General features: G+C 40.6%; 1 protein-coding gene across 2 annotated transcripts in view; it reads left to right on the forward strand.

The window, feature by feature from the left end:
* The first annotated feature begins 972 nt into the window (after positions 1-972).
* Positions 973-24954, forward strand: part of sema3d (sema domain, immunoglobulin domain (Ig), short basic domain, secreted, (semaphorin) 3D) — a 37880-nt gene continuing 13898 nt past the window's right edge. For both annotated transcript variants that reach the window (XM_028585857.1, XM_028585858.1), the window contains exons 1-12: positions 973-1221; positions 10819-11076; positions 15119-15279; positions 17737-17799; positions 17960-18079; positions 18186-18279; positions 18796-18924; positions 21064-21200; positions 23006-23120; positions 23325-23394; positions 23501-23645; positions 24208-24430. In XM_028585857.1, coding sequence (XP_028441658.1) covers positions 10869-11076; positions 15119-15279; positions 17737-17799; positions 17960-18079; positions 18186-18279; positions 18796-18924; positions 21064-21200; positions 23006-23120; positions 23325-23394; positions 23501-23645; positions 24208-24430 — 1465 coding nt within the window. In that variant the 5' untranslated portion in view covers positions 973-1221; positions 10819-10868. The remainder of the gene's footprint in view (positions 1222-10818; positions 11077-15118; positions 15280-17736; positions 17800-17959; positions 18080-18185; positions 18280-18795; positions 18925-21063; positions 21201-23005; positions 23121-23324; positions 23395-23500; positions 23646-24207; positions 24431-24954) is intronic.

The following is a 24954-nucleotide window of genomic DNA, read 5'->3' on the forward strand; positions in this document are numbered from 1 at the left end:
TCCATCTTTGTTGGAAGTTGCACATGCACAGCAGCTAGGTAAGAACTACCAGCCAGTCAGAAGCAGAGTATGAGGGCGTGTCACGCTAGCAGCTAGGCGAGCATTATAACGTGTGTTACAAAATGACGAGAGTTTGTCACACAAGTAAAGGCTGGACTACAACAGAGCTGTTTGGAGTAGTTTGTGAACAGTGTTTTCTGTTGGAGATGGTCCTTTGGGGTGGACTTTGGGCTTTTTCACTTTGTAAACCTATTACATGCACAAAAAATATATATAACACAATAAAGGTAAGGAAAAAAGCTAAAAAGCATAATATGAAGCACTTTAAGTCACTCCCATTTGCTAAAAAATAAGTAATGCAAGGCTCTTCATCATTACACCCTATGACATTCTAATATTGTTATACTTATATGTCTAAGTTACTCAAATCAATCAGCTCATTGTATTTTTTTGTTTAATCAATTATTTAGTAATGCTTTATAGATCAGTTATAAGTCATTAATTACAAAAAACTTTTAGGATGCCAGGTTGTGGAAAATCCTCCCCCAGCATGACTCCTGCTTTTCCTTTTTAGCTAGCTCATTAAATCTTCAGGAAGACCCATCCAACGGACTGTTCACTGCTCATCTTCTGGCAAAGGGCTGGAGAGCATATGGAACAGAATCCATTTGTAAACCAGTTTTAAACAGCAGTTAAAATTGCAGACTTGATGCATTATTGCACACTTCAATAATGCTTTTCTATACTATTGATTCTAAAATGTGAGAGTGTGTCGTGGCCATTGGAATCTCCCAACGCAGTCCTGGCTGGCCGCGGTGCAGATGCTGAGGGCCCCTCCCCTCCCGTAGCAGCATAATTGGGAGTTTACCGTCTGTCTTTCCCGCAGCGAACTGCCACAGAGTAACCAGCCACCCAACACACACACACACACACACACACATACACACACACATACACACTCACACACACACACACACACACACACACACACGCAGCCAGAGTGCACCAAGAGTTCAAGAGCACTAGTGTGTGTTTGACTACAATTAAGGGGAGTGGAAATATTTTGGGGCAGTATTCAGTTTATCCATCCACGTTTCTTTCGGTCGGGTCGAGGTTTTGCAAGTGTCTATCTATACTTTCGGTTAATTTAAGAAAAGTGACGCTGCTGTCCACAGCGAGGACATGTGTTGCATGTGAGAAGACACGGAGTTGAATACGCAGGTAAGATGAAACGCTATAACGACAACAACGGTAATGGAAATCGCGTGCAGTTAATTTAAAATGTATAACTTTGAGTTAGCCTACTGTTTTTCAGTTTATGATGTTTACTCAGCTATTGCCTTTCCCATCTGTTGCCTTAGTAATTAACCTAACTTTTGAGGCTATTAAAGTAACCTAGCCGATAGGATACAGACATCTATCAATAACGTTACACGTTTTATTTAACTTCATGTTCTTAGGCAATAGGCAATAGAATGTTTTTGACACAATACAGTTTGCATATTTGTATGCATGTTTAGACTCCCCACAGATTTACATATATTCCTTTACCGTTGATGTGTCTATATATATCCCGACTTTAAGTTCTGCAGAACATCTTTCCGTAATTGCACCCTTAAAAAACAGGATTTAATAGGCCTACATGTGTCTCCAAAATGTCAACGTTTAATGGTTCTGAACAGCTTTGTTTAAATCATGGTGACAACCAACTTTTCACATAATACAATTAATTTTCAGCTACTTTTTATGATCTTATATGAAGATTTTTTTTATCAACCTGCAAGGTACAAGTAATCCTTTTGAATTACTGGAATTGTAAAAGTTACAAATCTTTGTAATACATGCTATTTATCAGACAGCCATAATGTGTTTTTAACAGTGCTAACACTAATGGGTTTCTATGAGCACATTTGTGATATTAATCTATTAAAAATTTTCATTAAATTTTATTTTACACCACGAAAAATATATAGAGGAAGAGAGTGCCTCTCTTAGTGCATAGCTAGGGCACCTTTACTGCAGCAGTGATGTGATATATATATATATATATATATATATATATATATATATATATATATATATATATATATATCACATCACTCACAATATATATATATATATATATATATATATATATATATATATATATATATATATATATATATATAAATTTAAGTTGTGAGTTGCAGGATGTTAGGATACCGAATGTGTGGGTGTTTAGAATATTTTAGTTTTTGAGAAGGGGGGCGAATATGGGGGCTCCAATTACCCTCTAATTGAATGTGACGCGCACTTAAACTGCCAGGTCCTCTTCGATGATCCAAAATAGTCACATTGCGGATCTACAGTACATCAAACGTGCTGCAGTGAACATATTTGCTTTACTTTTGGAGCTCACTGCACTGTGTGCATTTCTGTGGTTTACTGTGCAGCATACAGGAATAAAAAACACTCATGTGGGTTTAGTGGTGTAGTTATTAAACCATCCTTCCCCTGACTGTAAACCTTACAGTCTCAAGGACCCACTCTCCACTTACTGCACTTCTAAAGGTTTATTTAACTCCCTACAAGGCACTTTGGGTTGAGGGGGTGTTGTGAGAGAGGCAAATAAACTATTGAAGGGAGGCAGAGAGAGGAAGAGATGGAATTTGTGTGGTTATTGATTTCTCTTGCCGTTTCAGGGCTTTCGATCAGCATGACTGGGGTAAATAAATGATTTCTGCTTTGGGCCACAGAAAGGCAACTCAGAGAGTCTTGAATCTGATTTTCTCCTTTAAACATTGTCCAATCGTTACGTCACTCAAGTAGTGTCTGCCGGGCATACTTAATGCAGACTGCAGTATACACAGCAACTGTGGAAAGGGGCAAGCTAAGGACTGCTGCTGACATCACAAGATGTGAATCTATGCTAGTAATCTTTGAGGGCTTTGAAGGGACTTTTGAAAAGTGACAGCATACTTTGAAACTGTATTGTAGTCTTATTTCCATGAGAGCGCTAGTATGGTTGGGAAAGTGGATTTCATAATAATGTGTGTCTGGTTGAAGGGTTGATGTAGCATATGTGGGTTCCTTTGTTCACTGTATCAATCACTTCAAACCCATGCTGTGCGAACCCTGAGCCTCCTGTGTGCTTTTATTCACTCCTGTTCTGTAATGCATGTCTGGACTGATCATTACCCTAAAAATCACAGCAACAATATTCAGCTCTGTTTTGAATGGCCTACAGCACCATTCCTGCGCTCTGTGACGTCATGCCGTTCATGCAGAGGCTTGGACGGCGATGAAAATGAAAAACTGAAAGAGTTCTTTCTCAAAACTCAACAGTTTTTTCGGTGGAAAGTGTTATTCAAACATACTTGTAGTCATGCTGCACACTAGCCTCACCTTAAATGGTCATGTTTCCAGAGATCCTTCAGTGCACACAGACAAAGCAGCTAGGGCATCTTTACTGCAGCAGTGATGTGATTAGTTTAAAGAGTCTACAACGGCTAGGTGCCAATGACTTGCAGACAGACAGTCCGGCTGGGTATGCCTGCCCTGCAGCTCTGTGGTCTCTAGGCTTGGGTGTTTTTTTGTTTTTTGCTAAAGCGAAAACGGTGCCGGTACCAATACTTTTTTTTAAAAGTAAAAAAAAAAAGAAGAGCTCTAAAGGACAGTCAGCGACATTTAAGAACGACTTGTTTATTGCTAAGTTCATATGGTCAAAATTAAATGATTTATTAATAATGTAATAACAATAACATAACGAAAACTTACTTCACCAGTAAATTGTCTGTGTTGTTTTCAGACAACAGCAGCTGCAGACTGTTATGTCCCGGTGGTGGAATCCTCTACTTTACACCGTTTAATGTTAGCTGTCAACATTTAAACTGTGTTTAATCCAGCTACTAGCTAACGGTAGGCTAACGTTACCTGCTGCCAAGTGATAACTACGGTCATGTGCAGCGATGCTTCTGTTTCCTGTAATGTTGGTTTCAGAGCATCAGAGGGCACCAAAATGAGCCACCGGGTTTCGGTACCGAACCCTAGTGGTGTCCGTGTTTTCCTTGTCTCTACTGATCTGTACTGGAGCTGGTGTAGAGATAACCACATAACAGAAGCCCATGTAGGACTGAGAAAGAGCAGTAGAGTTGCTTCCCACATTTGCAAAAGACAGTAATGCTCTTGAGAGGAGTTGTTGCATAGCATACATGGGTGTACCTGTATCCTCAGGCCATCAGGAGACAAGTGAGCGCACTTACAACTGTCAGTCATTGTTTTCATGCCTTATTGCTCCCATCTGCCTACCTCAGGATGGTATCAGCTTACCCACGCACATATGTTCATGCATGCAGACTCAGACACATTCAGAGTTGTAGGCCCGGGTCATGCCCTGTTCAGCACGTGTAGAGTTACTTATTACATTGTCCCTTATCAACAAACCTATCGGCATGTGTGTCTATATGCTGTTGTCTCTTGAATAGCCTCTTAACTTTTTTTCCACTTTATTGTTTTCCGTTACCATCCTCTCTATTGAAATGAGTTAAACCACAGATCCAGTATCACTTCCCGCCCCTGCTCTTCCACCTTTCCATTCACCCTTGGTGTGAACAGCAGACCAGAGCTGACACCGTCCCAGAGCCGTGGGCTCAGTTGTCCCCTTACAAAGATTGAAGGATAAACAGCAACATTGAACATAAAGCAAGTCTTTAACAAAGGCAGCACAAGCACTATAATGTGTCTTTGGTGTATTTGGTTACCATACCAGAAGTTGCCCAGAGTATTCTCTTACCAGTTTTTTTTTTCTTCCTGATAACAGCTTAGACAGGGACAACATGTGGACAGACAGGACCTCAGGGTTAGAATTGTATCCATATCCTTAGGAATTTCTCCACAGACCTACTCTTCACCTCTAAAACGGAAGAAATTCCACTGGAATGTTGTCTCATCTGGGCAAAACCATTCACTGATTTCATGCATAGAGGTTTCAAGCAAAGTGTGATTTTCATGAGATGTCTGTTAGTTTGAATGTGGTGTTGGGAATGTGTTTATGTGATGCAGAACAGGGCATGAATGGTTCATTCTGAGAAAACCTCACATAAACTCTTTTGCTAGGGCAGTGGAGTTAACTGTCAGAGTTGTTTAGTCTTGTGAGGGGCATTCTGTAATCAGACAGCTTATGGAATTCTGATATATAGGATTTATTAGCAGGTAAACAGCTGCAGGAAATACAGACTTTCCTAATGGCGAGGGATCAAATGGTCCCTGTTCTAGTTCATGGAGAGGTATTAAATATCCTTTTTGTACTATGCGTTCATTCATTATTTAGGGCTAATTTACCGCTGCATTTTCAACTTCAAAGCCCATCTCTGTCTGTATCACCGTATTTGGATGATTACATTTTGTTCGCAAGGGGATATTTCAGGCAATTTATTTTGCATTCATTTTTTGGAGTGATATGTAATTTCCCAAGAGATACACATGCTGTGCTGATAGTTACGGTGTTTTCCTCAGCTAAGGTGGGGAATTGATTTTTCGGATAAAATGTAAAAAAGAATCACAGCTTGCTGCCTAGATGTTTACTGTATAACTTGAGTAAACAAAATTTGAGAACAAAATTGTAAGTGATACAATAAAAGTTAGTTGTAGTTAGTGTAACAGTACGTAGGTTGAGGTTTTTGATCTCAGTCCAGAAAAAAAATTAAATCGCCACAAGGATCACATGTTTCATATTTACTTGCTCTCTGGCAACAGTTAATTCTCTGCGTACAGTTAAACACCATGAGAGCTGCAGCAAGTGTGTCATGTGTTAACATTATTAAGGCAAAAATATTTTAAACAGGAGTTAGAAGACATTGATGTTGGACCCTTCAGATCAATATTAAGTTTCTAGAAGTCTATTAGCTTGTGATGGAAATAAAATATACAGTATATGACAGTGCCAAGACATGAATCAAAAGTCTGCGCTTGTCTGTATTTGAACAGTGTTTTGTTTCCTTCTTTACTGCCATCTATAACTGGAGTTATAGCCAACAGAACAACTTTAACGCTCCTTGCACAGTATATTCTTTATAGTTTGTGTTTAGTGAACACACAAACAGTTTGGCCTGGTGGCTGTCCTGTATTTTCCCTTTGAGACATAAACTCACACAGACTCACAGGAGAGTTACATGCTTGCTTAAATGCAAGGTTAAAAAAAAAAGATGATTGACTGTTGCCAAGAAAAACAACCAATGTCTTGAGAGCTAGAAACAATTACCTATGTTGTTCTGCCAGGTCAGTGCCTGTGGTCGGGGAATAAAGACAAATAGCCGTGCTAATGCACTCTGTCCTGTGGAGATGGAGGGGTTTGATAATAGTGTACTCTACAGGGCAGCCGGGTGTTGCTAAATGCCTCATTAGGGGTGGTCTCTGTGTGAGAATGCCCATGGCCAGAGCACTTCTTCACCATCTGCTCCTTCCTCAGATCGGCTGACAACTTCTGCCGGGAATATTGTTTCATTTAAAAGTTTAGCTACAGTACTTTACATAGCATCTTAATTAATATATTTTGGATCACTGTTAATTAATGGCTGCTGGTAAAATGGTTGTTTTAAGACAAATATATACCGTAATTGTTTGATGTTGAGCCCAAATCGGAAAAGCCAGTATATTTGAGGAGGTGAAATCTATAAGATGCTATGTGTTGGGCTGAGATCAGATGCCAGCAGCGCATAATTGGCTGCTAGCTTTAATCTGTCACCATCGCCATCAGGATTGTTTCCCATCACCCCCTGCACCGTGTGCCGGCCATGCTGCCAAAGACAACAGGGACTCTAGCCGCCAGGAAACAGGGGTGTTAGCTTAACCCACATGGCACAAGCTGTCTGTTTCTTCTCTTTCACACCTCTCACTCTCTCTCACTCTTTTTCCTCTATCTCTCTTTTCATCTCTATTATTCAGCCTTTCCGATATTATGTCCTTCCATGCTATATCACATGACAATCTCTTGTTGACATCCTTTTCTCAACAGATGGAGAGTTTTTAATGCTCCTCTTCTAAGATTTGAGCTTTCTTGTTGCATATTTTTGTGCTAAACAGGCCTGTACTGCTGATAGATGTAGGCACTCAAGCGGTAAAGAGAGATACATTACTCGAACGCTACTCACATGGGTGATATCGTGTCACTGCTTCCCTGAAGATACTGCAGGGAGGATGAGCACCACCGCCAGCATTATCACTGTCGCTCACAAAGTGTGCAAAGACCGCACAGATTTAAACTTGCTCACTTTCTCACTCTCTTTGCCGATTGCCCATCCGTCACACACAGCTCTTTATCTGTATTTCTAACCCTGAAGGTGTGAAGGTGCCTCAATTTGTCATCTTAAGTAAACAGCAGTCTGTTTATCAGGGTCTAATCCTCTCCAGTTTAAAGCTATGGGGCACTTGAATGGGTGCCACTCTGTCCTGATGCTCCGTAATGAACTCAAGTTTCAAACACCAGATGCCAAAACCGGACAAGGAAAATAAATAAAGTGAAATGACTTTTACATCTTGTATCTGTCTGCCAACATGCCATGCAAATCTGTGTGCGTAGGCATGAATGCATGTATGTTCTCAGAATGTCAGCTTATATAATTTTCTTGGAACTGCATGGACAATATTTGTCCCAAAAGGTGATCTTCTCTCTATCTGTCCAATTCTTCCAACAGGAAGCAGCATGCTTGGTTTCAGTATTTGAGATGTGTGAGTTTGCCACATCAGATCTATTAATTTAAGTTGACATTGTTTATGTTGTCACTAGACAGGTTGATGTGTGTTATCTGAAATGGGGGTGGAAGGAAAGTAATAATGGAGATGTAGCAATAAGGCCTTAGTGGGGAGGCATTCTTTTCATGCATTCATTAATTTCTTCATTGATTGTTTGGTTAATTAGTAGCTAGATGGCTGTGGAATGTGCAGGAATGGAGTTGCTTTTTGGATAGAGTGTTGCACTACATCCACAACAATTCCGATTAAGGGTAAGGTTACATGAGGTAACAATGCATTCCAAAGTAATACAGTGCACCACTTTTCTTGAGGTGGCATAACACACAACCAGTATGTGTGTGTAATTATGCTGATTAGCACCTGAATCAAAGTAATTCAGTAACAATGAGTTAAGAAAGTAATCACAATGAATATTCATAGATATCTATAAATAATTTGATACTTATTCCTTGCAATAGTTTTTAGTTTTAGGCGCATCTTGTTCGTTAATTAGCACTTTGTTCTTGATTTTATTCTAACTTGTCTCTTGATATTAAAGGTGCAATATGTAATATTGTGTGTAATACTGGCAGCTAGCGGTTAAAATAGTTACTGCACTACCAATTCAAAATACTGGAGAGTCGTTTTCCCCGCCCCCTCCTGCCCAGACTCGAAGTTCACGGGGGTTGCCAGGCTGAGACCGCAGCATTCACAACAATGTTGCTAGACGCTTTTCTCACATAGCCAGACGTTACTCCACAGCACAGCAGAGTAGCTAACGTTAGATGCTAGTCTCACATAGCCAGACATTACTCCACAGCCCAGCGGAGTAGCTAACGTTAGATGCTAGTCTCACATAGCCAGACATTACTCCACAGCACAGCGGAGTAGCTAACGTTAGATGCTAGTCTCACATAGCCAGACATTACTCCACAGCATAGCGGAGTAGCTAACGTTAGATGCTGGCTATATTGACAGTCATAAAAGCCCGTGCTCACGCGGAGCTCTGTAACCAACTGACAGACACACTTTTTCGGCTTAAAATTACAGTATGAACCGCTAAAAACACAACAACCTCACTGTCCTCTCCACACGCCAGTCAGGCACACTTCCTCGGCTTAGAATTACAATACAAAACGCTAAAAATACCACTACCTTGCAGACGGAACACACTTCATTGGCTTAGAATTACGGCAACAATCGCTAAACACACTACAAACTCACAGTCCTCTCTTTCCGATTTACAGCCCCCCTCCCGTGGTTTAAAATAACTCACCGTTGTCGGCTCCAGCCGCTGAAGAGGCTACACGCTGTAAACAGCCATGGGCTGCTTGCCTGGTCCTCCCGGTAACGTTAACAGTTAGCAGGGTTAGCATGACGGCGTTAGCCAGGACCAGTCGGGATCACTTTACTGGTTATGTCTCAATTGTTTTTGCGAGTAACCAACTCGGTTACTCTAGCTATATAATTCAATGTGAGTACACAAATGTTGAAATGACAAAAAATGCCCATCCCTAGTAGCTGTGATAAATTAGCCTGAAGCTAATGCTTACCTGTTCAGGAGAAAATAAGCCAACTCTGCATCCTTTTGGGCTCTAAGCTGTCTCCATCTTTCAAATACATCTCCAATATTTACCAGGGGGTTGTTACGTCTCTGTTAGAAACATGCTGTATTCTTTTTTTTATGTCATGTAGAATCTATCTCCGTTGATCCTGTTCGTTTGTTTGCTGCTTTCATGGCTGTACTACCGTTACAACTGTAGCGTGCTGGGTTTACGTTTTTACAGGTATATCTGGCAACCTGGCCTGCCTGTCAAACTGGGCCGTTGATAACAACACACAGACCAAAACATAAACATAAATTCCGTCAATGAATGTAAATTTAAAAAATACTGAAATTAGCATTGTTGTCAGAAAAGATAGTATTTCAGTTTAACATGTTTCCTTAATATCTGATGAGGCATTGGTGTCATTTTTGGATTTATTACAGATATTACATATTGGACCTTTAAATGTTACCAAAGAAAAAAACATCCACTCTGCAGACTCATAACCGTCAGTTGCATGCTTCCTTCATAAGTCCTTTAAAATCTGTGTTTATGATCACATTTGCATGTTTGAAAGAGCATAGTATATGCTCATCACATATACAGTGCAAGGCTATTGGAAATCAGAGAGTAACCACACCACAAATGTAACTAAATGGACAATTTTTCAATTCCAGTTGCATTTTTGTCAGTTCCAAATGACTGTGATTGAAACATTGTCACATTTGCACATTTCTAATGTTTAAATGTTAGAGTTCCCCACTGAATATAACCAATAAAATGTCCGGTTTCTTCCACAATGATTTCACTTTGTCCCGTGTTCAATTAGTGTACATCGTTCAAGTTCTCCTTGCTTATTAGTGCCAGAAAAGCTAGCAAGCATTCCCATGACTGTTAACTCATACGTCTCACTTTCCATTGAGTGTAAACTAAGGATTGTGCTACAGGCCTCTTTAATGCACTGTGAAATCCCAGACAGGACGTGGCCCATTTTTTACAGGACATAAAGGAGGAGCTGACAGGGTCATCGGCCAATGCTAAAACTATTGGCAAGTATCATTTAGCTAAAGAATTAAATGAGTTATCCAGGTCAAAAGAAGACAGAGGATAGAGAGAAACTAAAAAAGGCATGGCCGAATGAAAGATAGTAGAATGTGACTGTTTTGTTAGCCTGACCTTTGTTTTGGGCAAACAGATTTAAAAGAGACACAAAAGGGAAGCCAGTGACAGGCAACAGCTGATGTAGGATGCGTAAAGAAAGGGGACATGCCTGTAGGGCTCCATGGTGAAACGACTGAATACTCACAACAGAATCCTGTGTATATATCCTGCACAAAGTTAGATGAGACACACACTCATGCAGACACACACACACACACACACGCACACACACACACACACACACACACACACACACACACACACACACACACACACACACACACACACACAGACACACACAGACACACAGAGACACACACACACACACACACACACACACACACACACACACGCTTATGATTGCTCCTCCCTAGCTTGACTCTTCACTCCCGTCTCTTTCCAGGGTTGCAGAAAAGGACAGAGTGAAAACTGAACAAGACCACTCCACACACCATGAAGAAAGGGGACTCTGGTAATCAGAGTCTGAATGAAGATGGGGCTCTGCACTGCATGTCTGGCAGTAATTATGAGGGCAAAGGGAAGAGAATTAAGGTACCATCCCATCCAGGGGTCCCATTGGTGGTATTGATCTTGTTGGCCACCCTCCCTTTTGGAGCAAGTATCAAACAAAGTGTCCCCAGGGTTAAACTCAGCCACAGAGGTAAGAACTGAAATATTGTTGATTTGTCTGTTAATTGTATTGTTGTTACATATTTACATTTACTTTGATACTTTCGTATTATTATTACAGTATCCAGAGCAGTCTTAAAGCTAAATACAATTTTGGGTAATTTGAGGTTTGAGGATATTTTACCTCATGCCAACAACTTTAGTCAGCATGTGTACCGGCACCTAGATGGAGTTATAGTTATAGCTACATGAGATTAGGACTCTGTTGACTCATACCTATGAAGCCCTTGAATGTGTTGTCTTTCTCAGCCATTCAGTGTGCATCTTCAAAGGCCATGTCTAGCTTTAACTTTCTCTCTTCCTGTAACATTTTGTCTTCCCTTGTCTCGATTTCTCATGTGGCTTTGTGTACACAGCCAAGAGGCAAAGTGAAAAGAGAGATTAGTACACTCAGTTGCACTGTTAAAGTAAATGGTCTTTAAAACAAGACTGTAAAGAGAGATCTAAGACTCACTCGCTGTTCCATTTGCCAACCTCATAATTTTTATTTTGTAATGTTTGATGGGCACAAGAATGTTCCCTTCCCACTTTTTCCTTAAACACTAACAAAACCTATAAATCCACTCATTGACATACTGTATCTTTATTTCATAAACTTGCAGTCACTTAATAAAATACAGTGTTGTTGCAGTCCAGTCCTATATGTTTAACTCACATGTAGAACATACATTTCATGTGGATGCTCTTGGTTCATAACAGACTGTCGTTCAAACTGTGCACTGCGTTGATGTGTTTAGTTTTGCGTCAGCTGTTTGCTTTGTGCCACCGGGGGGAAAGCTGAATTATTGCTCCCTTTAAAACCCATTCTAGACTCCAGTGCAAACTTTACTTCAAAGTCTCCATCCCTCATGCTATGTACTGTATCAGCTACAAGAAACCACACAAATGAACTTCAGTCTTGCTCCATAAAATTGAATCCCTACTGTGCCCTAAAAGTAAACTCCTTCTGTCTTCAACCTCCAAAAGTTCTCTTCTGGTCAAAGCCTTCCAAAACCTATGGCTGGAAATAGAGACACATGTATGTCTTGAGTGTCCAAAATAAATATATGTAAGTAGCTGAAGGAATAATGATTGCTAGGGACAGTGTTTACTCAGCAGTTAGGCTAGTATTTAGCTCTACAGTTTATCTCATTTAATGTTTGTTCCAAACCAACCAAAATAAATCTGTTCATCATTTTGTATATGATTGAATTTTAATGGGGCCATATATCTGAGACAACTTTTCAACTTTGATACTCTATCAGGGTGTGTCTCTTGGCTTTGACTTTGAGCACGGCTGAGTAAACTTTACTTTTCATTCAAGAGACGAATCTGCAGTGGTTTCCTATGGATTAACAACAGTAGAACAATGCCCATTTTTGGCTCTCAGTCAGAATGACTGAAGCAAAGAAGAATCTATCAGAAGCAAACCCATCTGTAACCCAGTGTGCACATCGTGCACACATCTTGTCATTATCTCATCAGTGCACACTCTTCAAAAGCAACACCACCCAGCAGCGATCACTCTTCAAATATCGCATCTGCCTCCTTTGAAAAGCACGGCTTCAATGAGTGAAGGGTGAAACGATCAAAGTGAAATCATCCCTGATTGGGTGAACACCTAAAAAACAACTGCCTTCTACTCCAAATTTATAAGCTTTCCTCAAAACACATCTCAAAGGACAAGTTTAAGTTTCATCTAGAGTCACAACATAGACATTAGTGGCCTTCTGCCAAATGGGATGTAAAGTCATCTGGTTTAAATATTTTTAATACGCTGCACATTCATATTGTTGGTATGCCTTTGTTTCTAATGCGTGCCCAAAGGTACTAAGTTACACCACATGCATTCTATCCTTAGTCTTGTGGCCTATATTACTCAAAAGCTAGGTCATTAGTTACAGTAAGAAGACAATTTTAGGGACAATTCCCTTACATTTAACAGTTGATCCAAACATAACCTCAATTTAGTGAAACTAATTTTTTTATTTTTTAACAATACTAGCTGTGACGTTAACTCCTACTCTGCATATTAATAACGGCAGACCGAGGCTGTGATCATGCAACATGAAAACAGCGGCCTTATTTTTTCAGCTAGCTTAATGCGGGGTATACAATAATTGATAGGTTCTTCTAATGAATATTGTTCTAATTCATGCTTAAAAGATGTGACTCTTCTTTCAGCCCATATGGCAGATTCATTAACATCATCATTACAGGAATGTATCTTTTCAACTTAATCCTCTTATATTCAACATTCAGACAAAAGGCAATGCTGCAGCTGTGTAAGGTGGTCTGCACTTCTATAACGGCAGACGTCAAAAGTATTATAGAGCTTAAATAGTTCATCAGCCTAAACCTGGTGGCAGCAAGCCAACATGGGGATGTCTTACTCAAATAAATGTGTGGATGAGAGTGCCTCAGAGCTCCAGTTGAGGAACTAATCAAGAGCTGTTAAGGGAGATGAGGGCTCTCTCCTCTGGAGAAAGGTGTGGAGAACTATGCTAAGCGACAACAGATAAGCAGGCTGTTTCAGTGGGCTCATAGTGCTACGTGTTTACAGAGCAGCTTAGCATTAGCCAAGGGCTAGCAGGCCTAATCTCTCTGTGAGGTTTAGTCTGCTGGGGGCATGATGTATGTATAGGGGTGAGAGAAATGAGCATGTGGGGGTGCTTTGTGTGTGAGCTGGTGTATAGGAGGAGGTATTAAGCAGGGTTGCGTGGTGTGGAGGGGTCCTAGAAGTTCAAATATTGAGGGTTGGTAACCTCTCCAATCCTTCACACCAAGAGGGTAATCACAATGTCAATCCTTTCAGAGTGACTCCCACAGGACTCCCCCGCATTGAGCCAGTGTTTATTCAAGGCATGTTGCTATACTGGCGTGCTGAAAAGAGCCTGGTGATAGAAGAGATTTCCTTAGATCAAGTAGATCAAGGACACAGTACTGAGCTGAGAATGTAGTCAGTGTTCAGCTCCCAGAAATGGACCATGGAAGCTGGGAGACCAAACGATACCAACGCAAACACAGCCTATATACAGTATATTTTAACTCTTTATATACAGTTTATTTAAAGGTGAGATGTTGTGAAAAACTCAAATTGTCAGTGCAGTACACCTGGAGTGCCTACCAACCAACAAACTGTGAAATACGACAACCCAGTGGGCTGGGTTAGGTCACAAAACGTCAAATTCAACAAGCCAGCCTTAAAGAGACAGGTGCTAAAAAGGAGCGTTTCGGACAAAGGGTGAATACAGGTGTATTGAGCCAGACAGTATGAGTAAAAGAATGTGTTTTTCTAACATAAAACCATGTAAACATGTTCTAGTAGAACCCCAGAAGTATGAACCTGAAAATGAGCATGATATTTGTCCTTTACAGTGTTACCACTATAAGTCTTATTGAAGTCAACAGCAAACGATACCATCATCTTATGAGTGAGCAACAGGTATTCCACCTGGTCTTTTCATGATCTAATCTCACGTTGCCCATGACAGGCATACCACAGCTCATGTTTATGAAGATGTTCAGTCACCTGCAAATAAGGTCTAGTCAGGAAAGTACTGGTAGAGAGACAGGTAGTTTTACAATAAATAAACCCCTGCCTCCTTTTAAACAGCTGCTTTTGAACTGAGAGATGTCGTTATGGTTAATGAAGAAGCTATGAAAATACCCTGATAAAGATATCTGATAATGCATCCACTGAAGTAGTGTGCTGTTGGATTTTTCTGCTACTGTATCTCTTCTCTATCAGAATGTAAAGCTAAGGTGTTGAACCACAGAGGATTAGGCAAGTTTCAAGTCAAGCTAAGACAATTGTTTTTTTTATATTGTCTTTGGGATATCTGTATCAGTGAACTGAAGAGAATAAGTTAAATTTGACAGTGTAATCCTGCTGAAATCATTTTTCCAATGTACTGTAATTCAATTCTAGATGGTGTGTTTTTAAAAGTAAGCTCTATGCATACGCTGTACTGAAGGGATTTATTAATCTCTTTGTTTGTCTCTATGTCTGTCTGTCGCTGTCTCTGGGCCAGAACTGCTGCAAGCCGGCAGTGTATCTCTGTTTTTGGGCCCCTCCGATGGCCTCCACTCCCACTCGCTGCTGCTGGATGAGGAGAGAGGTCGTCTTCTGTTGGGAGCCAGAGATCACATCTACCTGCTTGACACTGACAATTTGGCCAGAGCCCCCAGAAAGGTACGCTATGCTGTGAAGAGCACAGAATGTGCAAATTATATATATATATATATATATATATATATATATATATATATATATATATATAATGATATAGAACGATCAAACCTCAGACAGGCCAAGAATGAATTTAGTGCAATAAATAAACAGCAACTTTGGGGTTTGTAGCTTTTCAGGCCATTTACTATACTTAAAGTGCTCATATTATGCTTTTTGGCTTTTCCCCTTTCCTTTATGTGTTATATATCTTGTTTGTGCATTATAGGTTTACAAAATGAAAAAGCCCAAAGTCCATCCCAAAGTTGTGCAGTACAACAAAAAGATGGTGTTTTTTGAAAATTAAACCACATAAACTTTTTCTGGTACAACCGCTAAATACTATGAACCTGAAAATGAATAATATGAGCACTTTAAGGTTGTTCAGGTAGACGTTGAAGTGTTTACAGCAGTTTCCTCTCTCCGCACCCTGTTACAGGAAGATAGTGCTGTAAGAAATTCAAGTTTGAACAGGAGATGGAGTATCTCCTCCACACACTGTAAAGGTCCCAATCACCAGGCGCGCAAACTCATGCTTTGAGTCCCTTGAGACACCCTAATAACCACTGCTATTTGCTGGGAGCAGCTCATTATTATAGAGACAGCCCGCACTTCAGCTCTTGACACTTATACCTGTCTTTCCATTAATTGGGGTGATGTAACGTATTTTTCCCCCATGTGTTGCTAAGCTGAAATGTACTCAACTGTGTATTGTTTTAGAGAAGAGCTCACCTTTCAGTCAACAGCAGTCTAAAAGTGTCTGTCTGGCGAGGTCAGGGTCATCATGTTATAGGGCACTCACACGTAGTATATACATATTTATGGGGCATGCAGGTCCACCCTTACGCAAATACACAAACACACAAATGCATTTAGAAGGATGCCATATGTTAAAATTTGTAGGAGTGAGTGTGTGTTTATGCAGCTGAGGTTGAACTGCAAGTGATATGTGTTTATTTGATTTGTATCTGGTTGTTTTAACTCTTAGTCTGGCTCTCAAAGTGTTGCCTTTTTGTTACCTCTCTGGTTACTGATACTGATGCTAGGGAGATATGCACCAAAGGTCTAATTCCCTCTGCCCTCTGGGACCAGCCCTTGACAGTGAATTTGATCTAGAAAAGCAATCTTGGTGTTCATCAGGTAATGATGAGGCATACCTTGAAAAATGGACCATCAGGCACTAAAACACGACCAAATATCTTGCAAGCAAACGTTCCAGTTGTTTCTGCCTTGATTTTCAGGAGATAGCTGCTATGTCATGAACTTTTTTCCACTGTCTTTAAGATATTTCCATATGCTGGGGTAAAACTAGACCACTGATCACTTCATATTCTGAGTTTCAAAACCAGCGTAAACCCTTCACAGGCCCCACTCCATACTCAGTCAAAAGATCACGTTGTAACACTAGTTTTCTGTATGAATTCCTAGGCGGCATGCACTGATTTGGAATCATGAGATGTTTTGATATTTTTGCCGGTGTGTTTGCATGCGTATTCAGGCTCTGTAGACCCATGAATAAGTTTGGCGATAGCTCTCCTTGGTAGGATTTAAGGGAGGTAACACGCTAAGCACATAAGCCTGTTATTACACATGTGTGAACATGGCGGAATACATTGCAGGGACAATGGATGTTATACGTCCATTGCGCTCTCGTACCAGCACCTGGAGGTGTTAATTATTGTACAATAGAGATCAGTTGTACAATAATCCCTTAAAATGTTAAAGATTAAGTCGAGGAGCGAACATTTTCCAACGCTCATTTAATTTATATTGCAACTTTATAACATAACAGTGGAAAATGTATTGATCAAAGGGAAGAAAAATACAACATGGAATATAACTGAATAAAAACCATACGAGTTCACCGGGAAACAGAAATTTAATATTTACAGTAAAAGCTAAATATTGTGTCTCTAAATGGGATTTGATACAGAATAAAGAACTGGGTGCCTGAACTTCTCTGGCAGTTTGTTTCCGAGATGAGGGGCCCCAATGACAAATTCCTGGCCTCCTTTTGTTTTTAGCTTTTAAGAGCCACTCTTGGGCTGCACTTAGACTCATATCTGGTTAGGGGGTCAGGAGCTTACTCAGTAGTACCCTTTAAAGTGATCCATAAAATCTTATATTCTACTCTAAAGTGCACAGGTAGCCAGTGTAGAGATGCTAAAACAGGAGTATTATGCACTCTCCTTCCAGATGTTGTGCCAAGACTGGCTGCTGCATTCTGCACCTACTGCAGCTAAAACACATTACATTGTTATTTTATTTGCTTAAAGGGTTATAGCGCTTTGCAATAGCAGAGATTGGTGGAGATTTAATGAAAGTGTAAATGGCAGTTTTCAAGTTCTTTGACTGAGTGACAGCTCACGTACGACATTATGAGATGTAAAATGTTTTCTCTTCTTATTTACCTGTCATTAGATTCACTGGCCTGCTCCCCGGGACCGAGTGGATATGTGCAAACTGGCAGGCAAAAATGCAAATGTGAGTGCTTCCAAAGAAAGTCACTTCAAAAAAAAAGTCACTTCTAAAAAAAACTAATTTAGATTCTAAGTATATCTGTGTGCTGTAATATACAGTATACCTGTTCAATCAGACATCTTATAATTTTTCATCCTTGTTTTTCTGCCCCTGCTTGTCCTAGTTGGAGTGTGCTAACTTTGTCAGGGTCCTCCACAACTACAATCGAACACATGTCTATGCCTGTGGGACAGGATCCTTCCACCCCAACTGTGCTTTCATTGAAATCACTGGCCGCAGAGAGGTAAAGTAGATATGAGCGAGTGAATCTCAGCATAATTTTGACACAAGTTTAGGAGTTGGATTTAAATTAGCAAAAGTTTCACATTATCTCTTTTTTCGTCTCCCAGGATGGCGTGTTCCAACTGCTTTCTAGGACAGTGGAGTCTGGCAGATTGAAATGTCCTTTTGATCCCTCGCAGCCATTCACCTCAGTCCTCACAGGTAATACAACCCATCACACAGCACTCACACAACATGGCAATCCTCTGCCTGCCTTATCTGTTGTGCAACATGTTATTGCTGCACAGCACCATTTACCCAGGGATATATGATGTTTCTCCTTTCCACTCAGTTGTTTGAGTAAATGTGTATTCATATGTCTGTTTTCCCAGCACTTTTCTGCAAATGATTTGCTCAAGAAAGAGGCGAGTAGACAGTTTTCAGTCAGCAACACATCCACTTGGCAGAGCCTTGTAAACACAAGTGCTTTGGAGCCTTATCTGTCTTTCATATGTTTGTTTTTGGAAATGTTTCTCAGTCTATGTTTTTCTATGTAGGTTCACTGAGGTAAGTCTATGTAATGCTAAAAGCTAAACAATAATGTCTATTTTTTGTTTTTGTGGTGTACACACTACTGCTATTTGACCTGTTATGTACAATGATGTTCTGTATGTGCTGATTTTACTATTGCATATTGTAATGTCATGACTGATTGACCTGTGTCTGTAATTGGTCCAGATCAGTACCTGTATGCGGGCACATCATCAGACTTCCTGGGCAAAGACACAACTTTCACACGCTCCCTTGGCCCTCCACCTGACCAGCACTACATACGCACAGACATGTCTGAAGAATACTGGATCAATGGTACACACATGCTTGCACATATCCACATTAGCACGCTGAGTGCCCTCAAAACCTGTTATTGCTCTTTCTCCAAACTTCCAGCCTCGCTACTGATACAAAGAGTCCCTCTGTGTCCTCAGGATGGTTATTGACATTCCAGTGCGGAGGAAACAACCCACTTATTCATTTAGCTGGAACTTTTATATGAATGCCATAGCTGAACAGGGACCACACCTACAGGGGAATTTACAGTGTTCCACAAAAGCAGGGTCTTAGTCACACAACCCCATAGCCACACACACATTTACACACACACACACACACACACACACACACGCACGCACGCACGCACGCACGCACGCACGCACGCGCACACACACACACACACACACAGGCATGCACAGTCATCACTGAAGAGGGAGTCGACTCTCTCTGTATACATCTCCAGTCTCGAGTGTTTTACAGCCACTGATGGGTTGTCGTGTATCAACAGTTGTCACCGGGATCTAAATCCTTACACATGGTCTCCACATTTCACAACCACACAGTCAGAGATGTTTGGAGTAATTATGTCTCTTGCTCTGTCTCTCTAAGTATGTGTATAGAGTGCATGTGTTGGTGCAGGGCAGGCAGAAAGAAAGAGGACATCCCGTCTTGTAGTCTTTCTGTTCCTCGTGGAACATCTTTCCAGTGCTGCAGGACTAACAATGACCTTCTGTCGAGTGTGTTAGCAGTCATACATTAAGCTGTTCCAGTTGGGGAATCACCCTAGTGTTTGGCTAGGCTTCTAGAGGTTGAGCTAATGTTGATGTAATGTCACTGCAACACTTAAGCCTGTAGACTATAGTCCCCGCCTGAATCAAGACACAACAACATGCTGTTGATCCCCTCAGGCTTTTTCCTACATCATGTTTTATTGTCCATGTTCTTCTTGTCACACTGTTCAACATTATAAAATAGAAATTACTAATCATTCTTAGTATTTTTTTTTTCTGATGTCTTACTGTAAAGATCAGCCCAGAAACCCTTTGATAGTATTGCTATTAGTAATAGTAACGGCACCACATTAATTTATTATGCATTTGACAATTATAGCTACTAATACTTTGCAGTTTTAAGTTTTAAATACAACCATAGGATCATCTTATAAAATATGATACATTTTTACATATGATAGATTCCAATGCTATTACTTTTTTGACTTGTTTATATTAAACAACAGGTCAAATGATTGTGTGTAACATGTCACTCATAGTGAACCACAGAAAATTATCACCCATCTCTGCAGTTCTCCTCAGCTATACAGAATGTTTTATCATCGTTTAGCTCCTTGTTTTAGTTTTGCAGGAACTGTTTTTGTTCACTCTAAACTACTTTAATCAACCTGCAGGCAGTTGTTTCCAGCAAAAACATTCTGATAAACCCACTGTTTGCTAACTGTCCAGCAACAAAGAGCAGACGAAGTTAGCAACTAGCTGGTGAGCATAATTTTTTTGGCAGCTAAAGAGCCAGATTTCCCCCTCGTTATCGGTGGAGATCAGAACATTGTAAGACGGAGCGTTTATATTGGTCTTACATTTATTTTGGGTCAAGAAACACAACTCCTGAGCTAATGTTGCTCTGTGTCTGCTCAAAGTGTAAATGGGCACTGGATTTTGTCAACATGTTCAACTTTATAAGGTGGTAATATGTCAATATTGTGTTTACAGCTTGTTCCGCTGCCTCTAAGTGACTACTTTTAATTAAAGGATCTGAATACTGTGTCAAATTCAGAGGAAACATGATTAGGGTAGATGTTTAAGCCTGGGTGTTCCAGCTCAAGATGATCTCTATGCCACACTGCACAGATACTGCCAGACATCATCATCATAGAAATCATAGAAAAGTAAACAAAACTGCTTTTAAACTAACATAAAAATCCTGGCAATCACTTTATCTGTCCATTTATCAAACTGTACGGCAGGTTGCGGCCCAAGCTTTAGCTTAGAAAATGGAAGAGGCAATATATCAGACCTTTCTGTAGAAATAAAACAAGATTGTAAATAAACATGTGCTAGGTGTAGTGTTAATGCCACCTCAAGGCTGCAGCACATGGCAAATCCATTACCTGACTTATTTTAACACTCTCCCCTCTCTCTCTTTTCCTCACCGTGTCTTCAGAGGCCAGGTTTATATCTGCTCATCCCATTGCAGACACCTACAATCCAGATGATGATAAGATATACTTTTTCTTCCGCGAGGTGTCGTGGGAAGGCAACGGCAAGAGCATCCTGTCCCGAGTGGCTCGTGTGTGCAAGGTGAGATATTACACAAGAGAAGTGTACTGTAAAAAGTAGGAGCTATACAGAGGAATGGAGGTGAGGATATGACAGATGGTTGGATAGGTAGGGGAGAAAGAAGGGGTTGGAAGAATGAAAGCCCCAACTACTGTAAGATACTTGTACATGAAATTCAAGACCCAGTTGGTAATGAGAGAAATGATCCTTGGAAGATGGATAGGTGCAACATAGTGGGACTATAGACAAAGACAGTAGGAGTGCAATACCTCTTACAGAGTGTGAGAGAGTCATAACTCCTACAGTGATTTGATCGGATAAGGATCATTGTGTCGGCCACTAGAAGAGTGTTTTATGTACCCCAGAAGGAGGCCTCTCTGATATATTCTTCTTTTGTGGCAGTGAATCATGGTTTTAGCCCCTTTGTGGCCTGCTGACAGGGCAATCTTAGGGCTGCTGCCTACATTGTCACTGAGATCAATATAGATCATAGCGCCATCTCATTCTCATTGTTTTTTCCCCAAAGGATTTGCATGTATTCTCTATTAAAAGGGTGATAAAGAAAACTGATTTTGTGTGGTACCATTACATTGCATGAGACTATGCTAGTTTGGCAGATACTTTTGTCCAACGTGACTTACAGCGAAAGCATTCAGCCTTCACTGGAACCTCTACTGGAACTACAAGTCATCATTCAAAGGTCCATGCTTGAAGCAAAATGCCAAACTTGAAATTCATACCCAAACGGAACCATTTTGGTAATAGAAACGTTCTCTCTGTTCAGTTGTTAGATGCTGCAAGATATTTAAGAAGCATATCATGTTTCAGTGCCTATTAAGTTCTATTTGATGGCACTGCACAGCTGACTGAGGGCCGAATAGATTCATTATTGGGACCTTTTGTATACCATACAGTGTGCCATAAGTCATTCCAAATGGGACTAGCCCCCACAGCAGTTTACCATTAGCATTCGGAGGCCTATTGCTACATTCTTAGGGAAAAGCTTTCAGCGTATTTATGACTTAAGAGTAAGCTGTAAAGTAGACTGGAAGGAGATTCCTCTGGATTACAGCCCTCTCTTTCTGCCATCTCTCTTTTAATCTTTGTATTTTTCCTTCATTATCTGTGTTTTTCCCTTGCATGTAAAAGGAGTGAGGGCACTTCATTTCAATCTTCTTTGAAGATTATTGCCACTGTGAAACATCCTCATTAAGTGCTTACAATTTTTTCTGTCTCTTAAACACAAGTGTGTTTTTGTGTGTGTTGAACCATAACAATCTTTTCTATACCACTAGGTTAGTGCACTGGCCAACTTAAATAGGGAGGATCTCTTAAGTTTTCTATGCGTTACAAAGAGGTGCACTTGAATGCTCTTACCATAGTTCAATCAAAGGCCGCTACTTAAAACAGCAATTCATATGCAAAGATAAACCCAGCATTATCAGTCTGCAGCCTCACTTGATTTTAGTACTCTCCTCCAACATGCTGCACTTACATTTGTTTCTCTTCTCCTTTGATGTTTTTCCGCTGTCTCGCTCTGTTTCCTCTCCCTTTTCAATTACTCCTGACTGTCATTATACTAACAAGAAGGTCTCCTTTGTGCTGGTTAAATAAGCAGATTCATACTAGAGGCATGTGCTTCACCTGTTTATTTTCCTAATTAGTGCAGGGAATCGGAGTCAGGCTGCGATGCTGTGTGTTGTCTTTGTGTGTAAGTCCGTTAGATAGATTACAGTCGGAGTGTGGATTGTGGTTTTCTTTTGGTCATGTTGGACAGCTACACTATGCTGATTGTGGTTTTGATACACTGTATGTGGCTGTTTCAGAATGATGTGGGTGGGCTGAGAAGTCTGACCAATAAATGGACCACCTTCCTCAAAACCAGGCTTGTGTGTTCTATCCCTGGACCAGATGGAGTGGACACACACTTTGATGAGCTCCGTAAGTGATTGTGAGAATAAAAAGAAAATCTGGGCCAATAAACTGAGTTTTATTTTTGTCAGAATCAACCTTCTGGGTTTACTTTAGAAAGGGATAGAATTTCCATGTATGCCAGCAGTGGCACAGTGGTAGACAAATCTCTTCTGTGCAGATAGAGGTAATAAAAACAAATAACCTTAGTTTTGCTTCCCCTCTCTCTTATAGAGGACATCTTTGTGCTCCCTACCAGGGATGACAAAAACCCCAAAGTGTATGCAGTCTTCACCACCTCCAGGTAAGTTTATTATTCATCACACTCTCATCATCATCAACACCACTCATGGTCTCTCCCCTTTCTTTCCTAGCTTTAACCTGGTCTCTTGTTTTCTCCTTCCTCTCAGCTCAATTTTCCGTGGCTCAGCAGTGTGTGTGTACAGCATGGCGGACATAAGGGCCGTGTTTAACGGACCTTACGCCCACAAGGAGGGGCCCGACCACCGATGGGTAGAATACGAGGGGAGGATACCGTATCCCCGTCCTGGAACGGTGCGTTTCCCACAGAGAAAAACCGACAGCTCATACTTGATAGCTTCGAGCTTAAGATGATTTTAGATGAATAAGATCCTCAACTTTCTTGCTAATTACAGAATAATAAACATGGCCTAATTTAAAAGTGGTTTGATTCAAGGGTGGAATGTTCAAGATGCTGTAGGGTATGCATGCTCACATCTGCACATGATATATGACATAACCTTGGCTTCAATGAGGTTACTCTACATGCTAATCAGATTCTTGTTTAATTTTGTTTAAAACCGTAATCAAGGGAGGGAAAGGGGCGGATAGAGAATTCAATTTATGCTTCAGGTGTACAGCTGTTTGAGCTATACTATATGGAGAAAGGGAAAGCTGTAGAGACACAGATGTTCCAGATGTGCTTTGTCTCCTGCTTTCCTTCATTTGACCACCAGAGGGAGACATGCACCATTACATTGTTAACCACTAGTCAGTTATCTGAAAAGAAATATGGGAAACACATTCAGGGAGTGAAATCGCCTGTGACTGTGAGACTTTTGCCCAAGATCAACATTTTTTTTATTTTGCCCTTTAGTGTCCCAGCAAGACATATGATCCAAGGATCAAGACCACCAAAGACTTCCCAGATGAGGTGGTCAGTTTTATTCGATTCCACCCTCTTATGTATCGCTCTGTCTACCCTCTGACTGGTCGACCCGTGTTCACGCGCGTCCGAGTGGACTACACCCTGACTCAGATCGTGGTGGACAGAGTTTTGGCGGAGGATGGACAATATGAGGTCATGTTTCTGGGAACAGGTGAGACTAACACCCCTCCTCTCTGTTGTCTCTTGAAATTCCACATTTGACCAGCAGAGGGCACTAGATCACTATGAGTTGTCCTTGGCCTGAGACTGATTTTGCCGATGCTGTTATGGTCTTGAAATTAGAAAGATGAAAAGATGTAAGGTTGCATTTGGGTCTACTATCCTGTCTTTGCCATCAACCTGCCAGCTGTCATGATCTGGTATAGTGGTCATGCCATTTTACTTGTCTATGCCTATGTGTTCTTGTTTTATGTTTATGTCTTGTATTGGTGTAGCTTATGTATTGTTTTAAGCCATCAATCTGCTAGGGACTGCAGATGAAAATTAGCCTGCATGGCTAAATCTGGCACATTTACATGATGGACTCTGTGCTCGTGTTGATTAATGTGCGTTGTGCCTTTTAAATAAAGAAATAAAAAGAACAACAACTATTCTGTCTTTAGGACTTTTGTAGGCCTTCATTTTAACACAGGAATTCTCAAACCACAGTCTGAGAACTAGAGTGTGAGTGAGTGT

Source organism: Perca flavescens, chromosome 8 (genome assembly GCF_004354835.1).
Source record: "Perca flavescens isolate YP-PL-M2 chromosome 8, PFLA_1.0, whole genome shotgun sequence".
Lineage (NCBI taxonomy): Eukaryota > Metazoa > Chordata > Actinopteri > Perciformes > Percidae > Perca > Perca flavescens.